The 15858-nt window shown below is 41.9% G+C and overlaps 1 protein-coding gene and 8 non-coding genes across 9 annotated transcripts; 1 reads left to right on the forward strand and 8 right to left on the reverse strand.

Annotated features, from left to right (window-relative positions):
• Nucleotides 1-5174: 5174 nt before the first annotated feature.
• LOC100541714 (heme-binding protein 2-like) lies at nt 5175-10079 on the forward strand. Its single transcript, XM_031554848.1, has 5 exons — nt 5175-5309; nt 6801-6885; nt 7242-7377; nt 7810-7975; nt 8277-10079. The coding sequence occupies exons 2-5, from the start codon at nt 6811-6813 to the stop codon at nt 8449-8451; spliced, it is 552 nt and encodes a 183-aa protein (XP_031410708.1). The 5' UTR covers nt 5175-5309; nt 6801-6810; the 3' UTR covers nt 8452-10079.
• Nucleotides 9664-9738, reverse strand: LOC116217016. The gene has a single exon (XR_004160853.1). It is a non-coding gene; the product is annotated as a small nucleolar RNA SNORD47 (small nucleolar RNA).
• A 753-nt stretch (nt 10080-10832) lies between the features above and the next one.
• On the reverse strand, nt 10833-10914 carry LOC116217009. The gene has a single exon (XR_004160846.1). It is a non-coding gene; the product is annotated as a small nucleolar RNA SNORD79 (small nucleolar RNA).
• Nucleotides 10915-11759: 845 nt separating this feature from the next.
• On the reverse strand, nt 11760-11823 carry LOC116217023. The gene has a single exon (XR_004160860.1). It is a non-coding gene; the product is annotated as a small nucleolar RNA SNORD78 (small nucleolar RNA).
• Nucleotides 11824-13353: 1530 nt separating this feature from the next.
• On the reverse strand, nt 13354-13437 carry LOC116217018. The gene has a single exon (XR_004160855.1). It is a non-coding gene; the product is annotated as a small nucleolar RNA snR60/Z15/Z230/Z193/J17 (small nucleolar RNA).
• Nucleotides 13438-13607: 170 nt separating this feature from the next.
• Nucleotides 13608-13690, reverse strand: LOC116217020. The gene has a single exon (XR_004160857.1). It is a non-coding gene; the product is annotated as a small nucleolar RNA snR60/Z15/Z230/Z193/J17 (small nucleolar RNA).
• A 351-nt stretch (nt 13691-14041) lies between these two features.
• Nucleotides 14042-14125, reverse strand: LOC116217027. Its single transcript, XR_004160864.1, has one exon. It is a non-coding gene; the product is annotated as a small nucleolar RNA SNORD24 (small nucleolar RNA).
• A 226-nt stretch (nt 14126-14351) lies between these two features.
• LOC116217024 lies at nt 14352-14418 on the reverse strand. Its single transcript, XR_004160861.1, has one exon. It is a non-coding gene; the product is annotated as a small nucleolar RNA SNORD75 (small nucleolar RNA).
• Nucleotides 14419-15157: 739 nt separating this feature from the next.
• Nucleotides 15158-15237, reverse strand: LOC116217017. Its single transcript, XR_004160854.1, has one exon. It is a non-coding gene; the product is annotated as a small nucleolar RNA SNORD74 (small nucleolar RNA).
• Between the last annotated feature and the right edge of the window lie 621 nt (nt 15238-15858).

The following is a 15858-nucleotide window of genomic DNA, read 5'->3' on the forward strand; positions in this document are numbered from 1 at the left end:
TTAATTAAAGTAAACTTCACCTCTGAAAACAAACAACAGTGCCATCTGCTGCAGGAAGCAGCACTGGATCATCTTTGGACAGAGAACAAGTTCTTCAAGAAGAAGCCCCATCAGGAAGGCTTACTGCATAATCTAAGCAAGAAAAATACCAAGATACCCATACTCGTTACCAAAATCTCCACCCTTAGAAGACGGGAAAAGTTCTGATATGATCCATACTCAAGCAAGAAGGATCAGGAACAACCTTAGGAGACAAGCCCTCAGTCAGAGAACACTTTCCTACTGCCATACAACACTAACACCAGTGTGCCAAAGCTACACTCACAACTTGATTGCAAGGACTTTGATATTGATTCCATGTTCTGCCTCACATTACACGATACACAGTGGTCCTCATCTGTATTCTTGAAGACCTGAAAATAAAAAGCTCCCTAACAAGAAGCATGCTTCTTTTTCAGTTATCTCCTCATAAGTTTTTGGAGAAAGTGGAAAAATCTATTTTAGGAGAGCATTTTTCTTTGACACTTCTCTTATTCTCTGGGTCTGTTTCCAGTGTCTCTGGCCATGGTTTCAGGTCCCTGGGTTCTCTACGGCAATTTCTGCATGCCTAGGTCTTTTTCACACTGGGGACTGTCCCCATTATCAAAAAACTTTGAGTCAAGAGCACCCAGACCACAAGGCAGGGGAGCTGTAAGGTGTTGTCACTCTATGCATTTCTCGCATGCAAATGGAGAAAGTTGAGAATGAGAGGGAGAGATGGAGAGAAAAAAAGAAGTAGAAGGCCAAAGCAGGCAAAGAAAAATGGAAGTGAGACACCACCTTAAAGACTAGGAAGATGGAGCAAAAAAGAGAAATTGTGGAAGCATTCTCTTTCTGCTTTTAAAGACAGGGCAACAGGCATTTGCTTGAGGAACTGCTGGAAGATGTAGGTAATTAGTCTTTCTGGAGATGATACTGAATGCCTACCTTCTTCTGGAGAGCCTGTCTAGCAGACAGAGGCCTTGGGCTGCTGTTGTGGTTGTTAATAACTTCATTTTCCTCATTTCTGGAGAACATTATTTCTGGTATGGATGGCTGGTGACTTCAAACACTACACTTTCAAACACGATTGACTTTCCTGTTGATAAGAAACAATCAATATGTAGCTGCTCTCCTTAGAGCTGCTTTTGCTCTAAATAATGCTCTTAGACAACTGATATCTGGCTCTTTAATCTTCAGAATTGTGCTTGCAAAGGAGAATATACATTTTCTCTTACATTAGGCTACAGCTGTTATCACGACAGTCTTATATCACTGTTAAATACAATTAAAAAAATCAAAAATACCATCTCAAAGATAAAGATTGCCCTTGATTCATGTTCGTTTTTCTGAGTAGAATCTGTTAAAAGCAGAAAAAGGATGAACTGGTAGGGGAAACTGAATTTGCTCCATATCCTTTCAGCGCTCAAGGGGGTGCAGGTTTTCTCTGCATTATTTAGCCATACGCTGGCTAAAGAAGTTTCCTGAAGGAATTGCTTGTGGTTCAGCTGGCAGCTAGATCCCTAAACAGATTCATATTAAAAATAATTCTTATTTTGGAAAGATGCCAAGTGAATAAAGCAGTGTATTAAGCTGAGAAAGATTCCAATGTCTTTGGGCTCTATGGACAGAAGAGAAGGAGCTTTAGGGAGATTCTTCATGGAAGCTGCGAGGATTAATTTAGGATTAATTCTTCAAACTTGGAATGATTCAGAAATGCTGACCTTCAGCAAGAAAATCTTCTAAACCTCTAAGTCAGGAATGCTCTGGAGTGGTGCTGGATGTAGGATGCTTTTTATTTGGACAAGATCAGTGAGTTCCATGCAAACCCTGATGAAGTGAAGCACTAGCAACAAGTCACTCATTTGGAAAGATTTTAGATAGTGCTCTCAGTGAACAGCTGTTGTCTCATTCACAAAGGCTATCTGGATGTAGTGAAAAAACAATACTCATCATCAACTTAGAATGAGAATTGCTTTAGCAACTGTGTCATCTGTTCAAGGCAGAAGGGAGATGCAACAGTTTCATGTATCTCTTGTAACAGGCAAAAAGCACATGGACAAAATTCACACAGGCATTTCCAGAAAGCAAAGGATTTATGGCTGAAGGCCAACCAAATAATGACAAGTTGCTGTATTGACATAAAATGTTACAGCACAAGGTCCAAACACCACCTCATTAGAGAGATCTTCCATTTACAAGGGATAACATGGAGACTTCTTGGAACAGCACTTCAGTACATTCAACTGCTTCTTCAGAAGGTGGTAGTCTTGTGTTACTCCCATTCCCTTACTGGAAATGAGAAGAAAATAGAACATGATAGAAGGTTTTCTCTTTCTTTAGAGCAAGGAGATAAGAGGTTTCTTTAGGCAGATGAATTGGAAAGATAAGGTTCATCTAATCATATAGGAAAACTCAGACCATTATTTTTAGTAACTATAAACATCACACGCCTAACTTCTCTGTTTTGAAGTAGGAGCTTCTGCAGCAACTGATAGGTGTTTGCAAAAGCAAATGCATTTATGCCTGAAGACTCCCAGTTCTTTTAAATCAGAATCATCAAGTGGAAGAGCAGCTGATGCTGGGAGAAGCTTAGGCAGGAAAGCAAGACTGCCTGGAGCATGTGAGCAGCGTGCATTCCTTTCAGTCCCATACACACCCTTTTTTTCATATTACTATACAGACTTTCCAGTTAGAAGAACACGACTCAAAGTTATCATTAACTATACTGTAACAAAACATTTTTCAGGAGTTTGTCTAATGCTGACACAATTAGGCCAGTGGAAAAGATTCATCAATTTCTGCAAGCACTGTGTGCTCACCCCCAGGAATAAAGGTGACCTAAAAAACACTTGCATACATTTGACAGCAGTGATTGTAATTACAACAAAGAACAAACCTAAGCATTTTTGCTTTACAGCATGTTGTTTAAGGGCTTGTCTAGCCTTGTTAATGACAAGTGTAGCTAAGCCTACATAGAGGAAAAATGGAAACCACCAGTACCACAGCTTTGTCTTGTATTTATCCAATACAAGTTGGTAGCCTGAAATACCATGACTTAAGAGCACAGCACTGCAACACACACAAGTATCTTCTGAAAATAGTAAAATTCCAGCTACAAAGAGTAAGCTATAGCCTGTGAGTTTTACTCTCATTCCTACCTCTTGAGTTTACAATACCGAAAAATATTGCTTTGTTAGCTATTGTACAGAATAGCCAAGCTATACATATACATATACATACATACATACATACATACATATGAGATACTGAATATCGTCTGCTTAATTAATATATTTTAGAGCTCTTCTGTGAGCAACAAGTCTTTTACCTATGTTTTTATTAGAAGTATAGTGTACAAGGGGAGGTTGATATTTATGAAAGCATACTTGTTTAAGCTTCTATTATGATATGGCTTGCTTTTCCCCATGTAGTAGAGATAGACAGACACACCAGCAGTACAGGGATGCAGATGAACATCCCTGCCTGTATGTTCTGCAAACTACCAGGACCTCAAGTTGCTAAACAGCTTTTTATGTCATTTTTTCTGTGTAACAGACAATGGCTATAGAGCAGCGTGCTCAGGTGTTACTCTGGAGATAAAACCATGTGCCAGCTCTCATCCTGCCCCTTCCCCCAGTTATTTATGATACAGGCACATATATAGTTATGTACTGAATGCATGTCTTCATGGCTGCCCCGCTGCCCTTCACAACTGTTGGCATGTCTTCACAATGCATCTATGAGAAACAAGAGAGGGTTGAAAAACAACCTCTTGGGGGAACACTGATGATTGTTCTCAAACCTCAGGCTACTCCATTGGGAACAGTTAGCTCTTTGTTGGGGACAGAAACATCAGCTGGGCACATACATTCTGACTGGGGATTTGTTCTCTGCTTCAGAAACAAAACAAGAATTCAGTGGGCTTGTGTTTATCTACATTTTAGTCGCCCTCCTTTTCAAGGCAATACTCCTCCATACATGTGAACAGGGCTAACTGATGAGATGGACCAAAGTGGTGTGGCAGGATGTAGTCCTTCCATGGCCTTCTCTGCTCTGGAGAAAGTAATTATTAGCATGCACTTCACAGGAACTTTAGGGTGACAGAATAATTTAACAGCTAACCTTACACAAGCAAGTGCAGCTCCAATGCAAACCCCAGAAAATAACAGCTTCTCCTTCTCCAAAACACCTTGGTGATGATTTTCCCGTTTGATCCAAGCAGAACACAGGTGAAACAGTTTACTCCACAGAAAGGGTTAAACCTGCAGAGAACCTGTTTCAGGCCCTAGCGTGTTCTAACAGGCTCAACTAGTAAACTCCTCTTTACACAACTCTATTTTCATGGCATTAGATAAAGGTTTGCAAGTGTTACTTGCCTGTACTTTTTTTTTTATTGAATCTTTTAGAATATAAGTGTATCAGCCAGCACACTGGTATAGATCTCTGCAGGCAGCATGTTTTCTGTTAGAAGTCATTCCCAGCTATTGATTTCAAATGTCTCAGAGAGCTTGGGTGAATCGAGCTGCAAGAAATCTGCATGAAGTGTGGGAAACGTGAGAGGTGTTCTTAGAAATCAAATGGTGAAGTTTAATTTGCCCTATTGTGCTGGCATCTAAATACATCGAGAACTGCAGCTGGTTAAATGGAGAGCCCAGCTTCACTTTGTGTACTATAAACACAATAGAATTTCACAATAGCTTTGTATAACCCCTTTGTGCACATATCCAAGAGCTAAGGGGGCTGATCAGCCCCAAATGCCATTCAAAACAGCCAGCTATCAGAGAACACTGTGCTTTTCATAACACGTCAGCAGAAATCTTGTGAGGATGGTCTTTGCTGTTTACAGCCAGATTTGTACCCAGCATTTCACGCCAGGGTTAAAAAGGAAAAGCTCTCATTCTCTAACATCACCTTCTGACCTGAGTTGGAGGGGTGTGACATTATTTTTTGTACAGTTCTTTCTCCCGGGAGCACGAAACCTATTGCTGACCCAGCTCTAAGCAGGCACAGTGCCATAGAAGCAGTGGAAGTTACACAAGGGTGTGAAACCGCTTATGGAACCAGAGCACACATTGCAACCAGTGTTGCCCGGTGGGCAGGAGGTGGAGCTTTCGGCCTTTTGTGTGGAAGCTCTCCAATGAGACCCAGAGCTCTGGTTTTCCTAACACCATCCTCTGCAGCAGGGCTGAGGCAGGGCGGAGTCTGGTCGAACTAAAATAAACACCGACTTGTAGCACATCGTGGGTGCGCGCAGCCTCCAATAGCTAGGACAGCCTATTCACCAAAATGTAAGTACATCCACTTTCTCTGCAAATTAACAGCTCCATGGAATGGCATATTCTCGCTACGTTTACTCATTGCATCAGTGTAAGCTGTGGCGATGCCTGCTGTGCTTTCTTCAGCCCTTCAGTGTTAACAGCAACAGGAAAAGCCTTCGTGGGCTAGAGACGTATTAATAAGATAGAAAGACCAAAGCTAAGCTTTACTGTAGGTCTAAGAATGAATTCAACTCTATATTTGGAAGACTTGTTTTCCTCTCTCTTCCCCAAAAAGAACTGTTTTATGTACGTAATTCGAAAGTATTTCTTGCATGAAGTCATGATGGTTTTGGTCGCAAAGTTACAAAGTTCTGTAAGCAGCAGTTCTGAAAATGTGTCAGGACTGGCAATTACAGAATCAGACTAGCTAGTACAACAATGGAAATGGAGGAACATTTATTTCTCTGCTAGGGTACCAGCAGCACATGAAAAGAATTGTTTCCTATCAAAGTGTGGCAAAGAGAAATAAAGTGAAGTGCCAACCAAGCTTTATCAGCTTTGTCTTTGAGATGGCAAAGGATAAAACGTATCCATGTATTAAGTTTCAGTATAGATTGTTCACATTTGCTTCTAATAAAGCAATCGGATTCCTGCTTCCTTGTTATTTTTGATTTGTAAATACTACTGACAGAAATTGTACTAGAGTGGAACAGTGCCTTCTGGTCTAAGTGCTGACTGGGCAGTTATGCTGTATATTAAGGCTGGGACACGGAAGGGGACAGTGCCTGCTTTTAACTGCTGGCATCAGTACCGTGTTACATCATTCTCGTACTCACTGCTGTACTACAACTACAGCAACTGCTAGATAGCACTTCTCAGCATGTGTGTCTGTATATTTTAAGGATTGTAAATGAAATCATTGCCAATAGTTTGGGGTGGTAGCATGAGGTGGCATGATTTCACCTTGTCACTCAGAGCAGTGAGGTGGCAGATGCTATTAATTACATCCATCCACCTTGAATGCTGTAAGCCCATGGAAAAAAAAAAAAAAAGCAGTCACAGGGCTTCTTGTGAGGGCAGCTGTAAGCAAAGAAATGCAAAATAACCTCAAAGCTTGTTCTAATGCCCAAAACACGCACAATTGAGTTGCGCTTTGAGAAGACAGCCTGCTATGACCTGATTATCAGCACACGTGATGGCTTAACCACATGCTGCTTCTGCAACATGAAGTGCACATTAGGGATACTGTAACATATAAGGGCAGACTGTCTCTGGATATGGGTTATGTAGTGTCATCTAGCAAGTAATGACAGAAATTATAAACCAAGGCTCTTAAAATTTCAAGCTAGGACCTTAAACCTCACAGTTTTTTTGCTTCATCTTGGGGCTGGGAGGTGTTACTTACAGGTTAGAAACCAGAGGAAAACCTCTTGAAATTAAGCAGAAAAGCCTTACTGTTTTCTCACACCCCATCTATGCTGCATTAACTGGAGAGGCCAACAAACTGTGTCTCCTTTTCAGATCTGGCAAGATGATCAAATCCTTCAAGCAAACGTTTCTGTCCCTGGATCTGCAGTCCCCTAGGTGGAGCTCAATAGAGACCATGGCAAGTGCTAAAAGGCTTGGGAGGAGATTCTCTACAGCCAGGGTGCTGCAGAGCTAAGGTGGATTTGGGATTGATGAGCAAAGAAGAAATGTTACTACGAACTCTGTTCATGCCTAACAGCAAAGTGGGAAGATGGACACTTACTTGTAAATTCTAAGCAACTTGTTCTAAGGCAGAACAGCATAATTTTGCAATGAAGACGACAAAGTTTGATTTTCGGGGTGTTCCTGCAGCTATGAGGCTGTCTGGGGTTTTCTGATCACAATACTTTAATGCTGCTTTGGGAAGAATAGCTATCTATTTGTGTCATCTTTAGTATTCATCTCATGGTCACTGTAACTTCTGCTGCCTCTCAGGCAAAGGACTCCGAACTGCGCCAGTATGAGACAGCCAAGTGGGTCAGCACAGTCATTAAGGGAGAGACCCAGAAGGAAGCAATGCGCCAGGGCTTCTGGAAACTCTTCCATTACATCCAAGGGAAGAACGAGAAAGGTAGGACACTGGTTTTGAACTGCAAGCAGCACAAACAGGATAAAGCTGAGTAGTTTAAGGTAGCACATGATTTGGGATGCACAAACAGGTCTTTTCATATCTTCACTTCCAAGTCCCTTAGGGCCCCTATGTCTAACATTCTGCTATGTTTTATATATATATATATAAACAAGAACAAAGTGGGAAACTGCAGCTCAAAGAACCACATCAGGATGGATTTGCATCCCAGGCAATGACTGTCAGTACAGAATTGCGCTGCAGATAGAAGCAGAATGATGCAGCACATAGCCTTGCATCAACATAAAAACCAATTTTTTCAGCTGTAACACTGAGGCTGCCCTAGCACCTGATTTTAGGCTAAGCCTGCAGCAGTCTTTACACTTGCATTCACCATTTTTGCTTGCAGCTTACTACAGATCTTTCATCCTTTAGAAATCAAGATTGATATGACTGTGCCAGTGACATGTCTGGTAAAGTCTGGCTGTGCAGATTTTAAAATCTCCTTCTTCGTGCCATTTGAACATCAGGACTCCCCACCACAGCCCACTGACTCAGATGTGTTTGTTGAGGAGCGGAAGGCAGCAGCTATCTTTGTCAGGTAAGCAGCATGGGTGTAGCTGACAAACTAAGAGCCTGCACTACTCTTAGTTGTATTGGTTGTTTAACTGTACAGGGAATATACCCTGCTACTTGGAAGCCTGGGGTTTAGGCGTAGCATGTACCTGTACAGACAGGTAGTTCTCTCTAACTTAATAACTACAAATTGCATGAGAACTCCTCAAATACTGATGCTCCCCACCCCAGCACTTCTGGAAAAAACCAAAGCAGAGAACAGTTGGATTTTGGCCTGATCTCCTAACAGAATGAAAAAAAACAACCTTTCCTTTTACTTCCACCAGGTCCTTCAGTGGATTTGCCTCACCAGATAAATATGCTGAAGAAGCTGAAGCCCTGGCTAAGCTCTTAAGAAACAGAGGCCAACCATTCCATGAAGATTTCTTTTACACAGCAGGCTATGACAGTCCCTTCAAGCTCTTTAACAGGCACAATGAAGTGTGGTATTTTAGGAAGTAATCCAGAGTCAGAGAATACTAGGAGGCTACTAATCAACTCTGAAGGGAAACAGACCCTATTAATGGCTTTTGCTTTAATGCAGAAGATATTTGTATGTGAACACAGGAACATCTCTAACTGATTTTATCTATGATTAAGTTATTCTGGCTAAAAACTCAAGTAGTACACACCAGCTGGAGTGGGAGGGAGATGAAACTCAATCTTGTTCCTCTTAATGAAAAATTCTGGAAACATCAGAAAATATTCCTGTAAGAGTTGTCTAGTTTTCTTCTTGTTCAAAGTGCTGCACCAATATAATAGCTTAGGTGTTAAGAAGAGCAAGTTTCCTTTTTCATCACAAAAAGATGGGGGAAGAACATTAGCTTTTCAGAAAAAAATGACATTAATGAGTTTTGATAACAGATATGTCTTAACAGGCTCTAGTACCACAGAAACATTTCTACCTTTAAAATAGGATTGGATTATCCAAGTCTCCCACCTCTGCTAGCATTTTTCTTCCTCACAGAGAGTGGACACTGTCACACTCCATACTAATGCCACTGACCAGACCAGACTTCATCTAGCAGAACAGTTAATAGAATCCAAGCCCTTTGGTGGTTCTGTGAAAAATCTGTTCTGCTATTTTTTCTTTTGAACTTTACCCAAACCTAAGTATTGCTCAGGTCAACTCCAGTCTGCCTTAACACTCATATTAGCTACATTCTACAGCAGAGAGCACTTGCAGGACTAGCATTTCAAACTAGTTAGCTCCCTGCCCTAAACCAAACACCTTAGAGCTACTTCATAACAAGCAAATCAGAAAACAGCTCACAACAACAGGTAGAGTTTACAAGATTTTATTGGCTCCAATATCAGTGTATGAGGCAAACATTAACATCACAAAGTCTTGTTTTAATGCTGTTTGTGTAAGTGCAACCCATTATCCCGGGATCTTCCACCTATTAAGTAAGGCATAAGAACTGTTACAAGGCACCAAACCAGTACAACAAGCTTACTGGAACAACTCAGACCTTAGGTTTTCATCTCTGTTCAGTGAGAGAGTTCAAGCTAAGGTTTTAATCATCATCTGTTCCAGCAACTAAGTTTTGTTAATAGCTACACTCACCTTTCTGTTTGCTCATACAGTTCCAAAGTTGCATCCTCACCTAAAGCAGGAAAACACACTTAGCATGCAGTGACACATCTGCCAAGAGATCCTCTCAGCAGCTGTGTAACCTCAGAAAGAATGGAACGGAAATGGTAATATCACAGAAATTCATCTGGCAGAATCAAGTTTCATCAGTGGTTACCAATACCCCCAGAAGAGAGAATTAATGTGTTATCTTACCCAGTGAGGTGGCAGACAGAGCAGTCCTTTCCTGAGGAAGAGAAATTGTTTCAGAGTAAGATATCACTATATGTGGGTTTATAAAATATTAAACTAATTTTAACCTGTAAAAAGGCTGTATTTCAGCTGTCAACTGACCACTTCAATTTGTAACACCTAATATAATATTAAAAAAGCTAAATGAACTGGGAATACAGAATCACTAACAGAGGAATGAGAAAAAGTTGGCTATACTTGCTTAATGGTACTTCTCTCCAACTGAGAGTTGTTTTGTTGGAATGAGTTGATACCTAAAATACAAGCCCCATAAAACCATTGGAACAAAGTGCTATAGCAACCTACATCTTCAGCTCGGTCCTAAGTTTGTGTACCTCCAACATAAGCAAGATTAGTACTATTACTGTCACTCTACTATGAAGTTTTTGCCAGCTAAAGAGTATCTTTATTCCATTTCAAGTGTGCAGCAGTGTTAGTGTCAGTTCACAGAACAGCCATACAGCTAGGCAGGCGTTATTGATAGGAGTTTATGCCTGCTGCTGTGCATTCTGCTGTATTAAATTGTAAACATATTGGCTTAAGTAGTCCCCACTGATTCAGCTTTTATGATTTTTACTGTGTGAAGACACCAAGCAATAAAAAAATGTTTTTTGAGCCACTGTGGCCAAGCCTTTTCTTCATACAAACAGAAGACGTTAAGTTTACCATGACACAGTTTAAGAATTATCAGGCTACCAAATTTGCTGAGAAAGTTCCTACCTCAAATTGAGAACTGCAGGTCATTCTTGCTCCACACACACAATTTTGTTCTCCCAACAGCAGGGAGTGCAAGACTCGCATCAAAATACACACAAAACTACTTTCATACACCACTAGCCTTATGACAACATCCCAAAGATTACTGGACCTCCATAAGCTCCAAAATATACTCTAGTTTAAGCTTACCTCAAAGTTGGTGTTATTTCTCACATGCTCCCCTTCAGCTTCACTCTGTAACAACGATTTTTTTCTATTAACGCTCTGCTTGGCAGTGTTTCAAGAAAGCTTGAAATCTGTGTACTGTTTCAGATCAAGAGTCCTCCTCAGTCTCTTTCAGAGAGATTCCCATTGCTTAGAACTAATAATCATCATGAACAGTACGTGCTTAGAGAAGCTTGAAGTTGTTACTGTTGTTTTGCCTTAGAGGACAGGCTCAGTATTTCAGACTGCCTCATTCACATCAAGTAAAAACTCATCTTGCCACAGAGACAAGTAATTCACTACATTATTCAGTAATAATCCCTGCAAAAACCCACTGCATGAGTTAACCAACAAACAGTTAAACAGTAACTGTACTGTTTTCAATCAGCAGTAGTCACTGATGCAAGCTCTGCAATGCTTGGTTTAGGCATTCTTTCCAATAAAAGCACTTACATATTTCAATTGGTCTACACAGCTCATTAAAAATATTTTATGGCAACTGAGAAGCAAACAGCTTACCAAGCAAGTATCTGTCACAGAATCTTGGGCAGTTCTTCCATTCTCAAATCTAAGATAAATACAAGAATAAAAGTTTTTTAGTACAATGCTAGTGCTGTATTACAACGACAAGACTTCCAGAAACTTTTTTCTTCTGTTAAAATTACCACGACCTGACTTTGGTGATTCCACACATGAATTGAAGCTACTGGTGTTCACAAATGCAATCAGCAGACTCACATCTGCCATTTATCTAACAGCACAGAAGCACTCACATTCCACCAACTCCATCCCAGAAAAAAAAAAAAGCAGCAGCTACCTCCAAAGCATTCTCCTCTAGGAGAGATCCTAAATTACAGTTCAAAAATAGGTAGCACTTTTCCTATACCCCCTAGAGAGCAACTTCTGTAAAAGCCTCAAAGCAGAGTTGTTCCCCTTTATATCCATTGCCACACAGAATTCCCTCCCATTTCAAGTTATTAATCATCTATTACCAGCACACCCATGGCTACTGCCAGACACAGGGTTTTTCAGTGAAGAGAAGTCTACATTAGTAGTTTCAGGTCAGACATTTGACAACATCATTATAACCCTGTAAGACATGCCTGCTTGTCTGCACAATTACATTCTTTACAGAGTACTCAAATAACTGGAGCCTCAAATATGAAATTCAATTCCCAGTACCTTGGTAGGTGAAGCCTGCTGGCTGCTATAAAATTATCCACTGCAGGAGTTTAAGAATAATCCTGCAGCTACAAGATGGCAGCACAATTAGAGGCTAACATCTAGTACCTTTCCCATCACATGCACACAGTAATGACCAGTAATAGAAATTCACTGGCTACTCACTTTTGCCCGCAGCACAACCAACTGCACCACTTCACAGTTTCCCAACAGTACTAGAAGAAAAAGCAGTCAGAAGAGTACAAAAACAAACACAGAAGAATGAAATCTAGTCAGATGCCTGAAGTCAGATAGAGCTAATTGCAGACCTCCATGATTGAAGTCAAGGTATTCATGTCTCATCACACAGGCAGCTTACACATCCAGTCACTGGACAGCTATCAGCTCTGGGCTATGGTTGCTTTGGGAACAGGATGGACCCAGATGTGCTATGCTATCAACAATTTCACAAGCACACATGCAGATTAGCAAAGCCAGTCCATGTAGGGCAGGTCTTTATCCAGCACTTCTTTTACACATCTTTCTGGTCTGGCTGAAATGCAATTAGCAGCCAACACTGCCCTCTTTCCGCTCCCTCAGCCGAGTATTTGATTTCACAGGCACATTCTAGACTTGCTATGCTAATACTCAAAGTTAAAAACAAGTACTTACATCTTGATGAGAAACACTTTCTAAGTCTGCAAAGGAAAAGTTGCCATTAGATGTGATCCAACAAAAATCTTGAGCTCAAGAACAACCACCTCAGTCAAATACTGTATCAGTGTTTAGTCAAGTTTTATCCTCATTGGGATCAGAGACCTGATTCAACATCATTTACAGCAGACTGCAACACTCCCATCCTCCACAGGGGAGCCCAAATCTATCCCCCAGCTCTCCTCAGCATCTTTAGGATCTTACTCCTCAATTGCTAGAATTGCAAAAAGAAGCAGAAAAACCCCCAGTGACCTCAACTCCAGACAAATATTCAAGTTGGCCTAAACCAGAAAAAGCATTTCAGATACTAAATTAGCACTGCTGCATTTACTGTTCAAGGCATTTAGTCTCTACATTCTAGAAATCCTAACACTTCACAAAATTTCTACTTTACTGGGAAGTATACAGGACCATAAGACATATTTAGGGCACATATCTTTGCTGCAAGTTTTCCAGAAACAGTATGATTCTGCATTTTCCAAATGCAAGCCCAAATGCAGCACTGTAGCTGACCTAGTCCACAAACGCGGCACAGTCAAACACAGCCTTCTAAAATATGTGCAATTACCTTCAGTTATAAAGGCAGCATCTTCACCAACACCAGCAAAGGTAAATCAGCTCCGCTGGGCACAAGCACTCTTCATTTTCATGCAGGGCAGACTGCAAAGCAACAACATGGTGAATACAGTGCTTCACCCAAGCTTCTCATGTGAGCTATCTGCCAGAATTACCCCAGGTACAGGAGGCTGCATCAGATAGGAGCGAAAGACTAGCAGAGTGATCATCACAGGTTATCTGCTGAACTATGCTATCATCATACACAGCCTTCTCACAGGTCAGGGACAGAAAGCTAGTTTGTGCAGCTGCAGTTAATGCAATATTTACCTTGCACATTCATCTTGTGGCTTTTCCCAGTGCCTGCAACAAAAGAAAATCAGATTCTCTCAGCTTTCTTTGTCAAGTCTAGACCCCCTAGCAAGGAGCTAAATACAACAGCGAGATACATCAGATAGGAGCGAAAGACAGAACGTGACTCATCATGAGCTAATCTGCTGAACTATGTTATCATCACTGTATCTGCTTTGGAGTAATAGTAGCAAGCAGTCATCTAGCAAGGACTTTGAGAAGCTCAAATTCTCAATATAAAACATGTTAGTATCTCAAAGACTCTACACAGATTTTACGAGTACCCATTTCTGTGCATTAGGGGCAATTAATCTCGAAGCACTGCCATCCCATTTTATGCATCCCACCCTTTTCACTGCAGTGATTCAGCAGCTACACAGAACAAACCCAAATACAGATTGCACAAAGCTTCTTACCAGGTGATGTTTCTTCTTTGAGTGCATTATTCAAATCCTGGAAGAGAAAAAGCTTATGAAAGTAAATTCAAGGCCAAAATATTTTATCAAGGTGAATTTTAAGTCGTTGTGCCTCAGATAGAAATTATGGTGGTTTGAGCTCTCATCATTTTCTTGGTCAAGAGTAGCAAACTATACAGTCATCATTGTGGCACCAGAGGATTAACTTAGGGAATCAAATCTGCCTACTGAGGTCATTAAAATCTAAACAGTGAGCCCCTAAATGTTTGATTTTTTTCCCCAACAAGTTTTACCTTATGAAGTAGCATCAAGTCTTCATATTCAGCAGCAGGCCTGAAAGTCAGACAGGACATCATCAAATGCCTGCAGAACTAGGAAGTATCTCCAGCTGTCACTGCAGTGACAGTAAGCATTGAAAAAGCCTCAGCACAGAGTTTTCAGAAATCACTTCTGTCCACTACTCTAATACTGAAAACATCACAGGCTCTCCAATTTAATGACAAATCCTGATCATTACAGGTCCTATTTAGAAACATGCACCGAGCACTTTTCTCCAATCTGCTGGTGTGGATGGTGAAATATCAGTAATGAACAGATGCATATCTAGTGTACTCTCAGTCTGGTCAGAAGCTGAACTAGTTTTCCAGAACCAGGAGCCTGAAATCCACTTTCCAGCAAAGGAACATGTGGCTTTTCCCAGCAGTAGAATGAAAACTGCCTAAGAGACATCATAATTGCTTTACACTGGCCCTGTAATTTCTTACTGAGATAGAAAAGTAATCCAGGCTAGTTGCTCTATGTGCACCTACATAGTACATATTTTTCAATTTAAACTGTATTCCAAAAACAGCACTCACCTATTCTGAAGCCACAGGAGAGGGAGGATGGTAACCAATTCATCTTAGACTGAGAACAAAAGAGCACGCGTTAGTTCTTCTATTAAGACTGAGGATATTATGGTCACACGTTTCCTTTGAAAAAGGAGGAAGCGCAACTCAAAGCAATGCCCTGAGCCTCGCTGCAAAGCTTCCCCTTACTGAAACGACACCAACTTGGAGACAAACCCACCCAAATAACTACTAGCCCGTATTGCTTACCAGGAACAGATCAGAATCACTGAACTGTTCCAACTGACTGCAGCCAGCGGGTGGATCCAGCGGCCACCAGGAGCACTGAGCACGTGGTGCCTCAGCCACTCCATACTCCTGCCTCCCTCCCCCGTTCCACGTCCAGCTCAGATATGTTGGTACTCATCAGCCTCTCAGATGTCCCTACCAACACAGTTTTCATCATGTGCGGGCACATGGAATGCGAAGGGAGCTCTGATACTCTTCCAGCAGCACAGGAGGTTCGAGGCCTTCTAGAGGTCAGCGTACAGCAATAAAGGGGCAAGGGCACCTCCTCACTTACACCACACATTTGAAAGCCTCCCCAGAGAGGGCTCTCCCTCCCCAACATCTACTACAACCACTCGTTCACACACGAGCAGGCAACAGTGAGCTCTACCACCTCCTGAAAATATTTAAGTATAGCTGAACAGCGCAGCCAGTCCGCACCAGCTATTTTCCCCGCGCGCTTCGCTCCGACCTCTCCCGAGCTGCTCTTCCCGCACAAAGCAAAGTGGCGGCAGCGCAGGGCGCGCTCGCACGCAGCCCTCCCGCCCTCACAGCGGGCCGAGGCCTAACGGGTGCGCCGGGCCCCGCCGCCGCAATCCGCCTCCATCCTCCTCCTCCAGCTCCCATCGCGAACCAACAACGACCCGCGGTGCCTCCACACCGCTCGCCGATGGCGCCGGAGCGGGGCTGAGCGGAATAACTCCACACGCACGCCGCCGGCGACACACAGAGCTACGTAACCATACCTGCTTCCGTGCCACAGGCGGAAAGGCAGGACTGGTACCCGCGCACCCCTTATATAGCCCAACGC

Source organism: Meleagris gallopavo, chromosome 10, assembly GCF_000146605.3.
Source record: "Meleagris gallopavo isolate NT-WF06-2002-E0010 breed Aviagen turkey brand Nicholas breeding stock chromosome 10, Turkey_5.1, whole genome shotgun sequence".
Classification (NCBI taxonomy): Eukaryota; Metazoa; Chordata; class Aves; order Galliformes; family Phasianidae; genus Meleagris; species Meleagris gallopavo.

Excerpts from the sequence above, each read along its gene's own strand:
- LOC100541714 (XM_031554848.1), top strand. The coding sequence starts at position 6,811 with ATGATCAAATCCTTCAAGCAAACGTTTCTGTCCCTGGATCTGCAGTCC. Across the intron at positions 7,378-7,809 it reads CCAAGGGAAGAACGAGAAAG|AAATCAAGATTGATATGACT; the intron begins GTAGGACACTGG and ends TTCATCCTTTAG. Across the intron at positions 7,976-8,276 it reads GCAGCAGCTATCTTTGTCAG|GTCCTTCAGTGGATTTGCCT; the intron begins GTAAGCAGCATG and ends TACTTCCACCAG.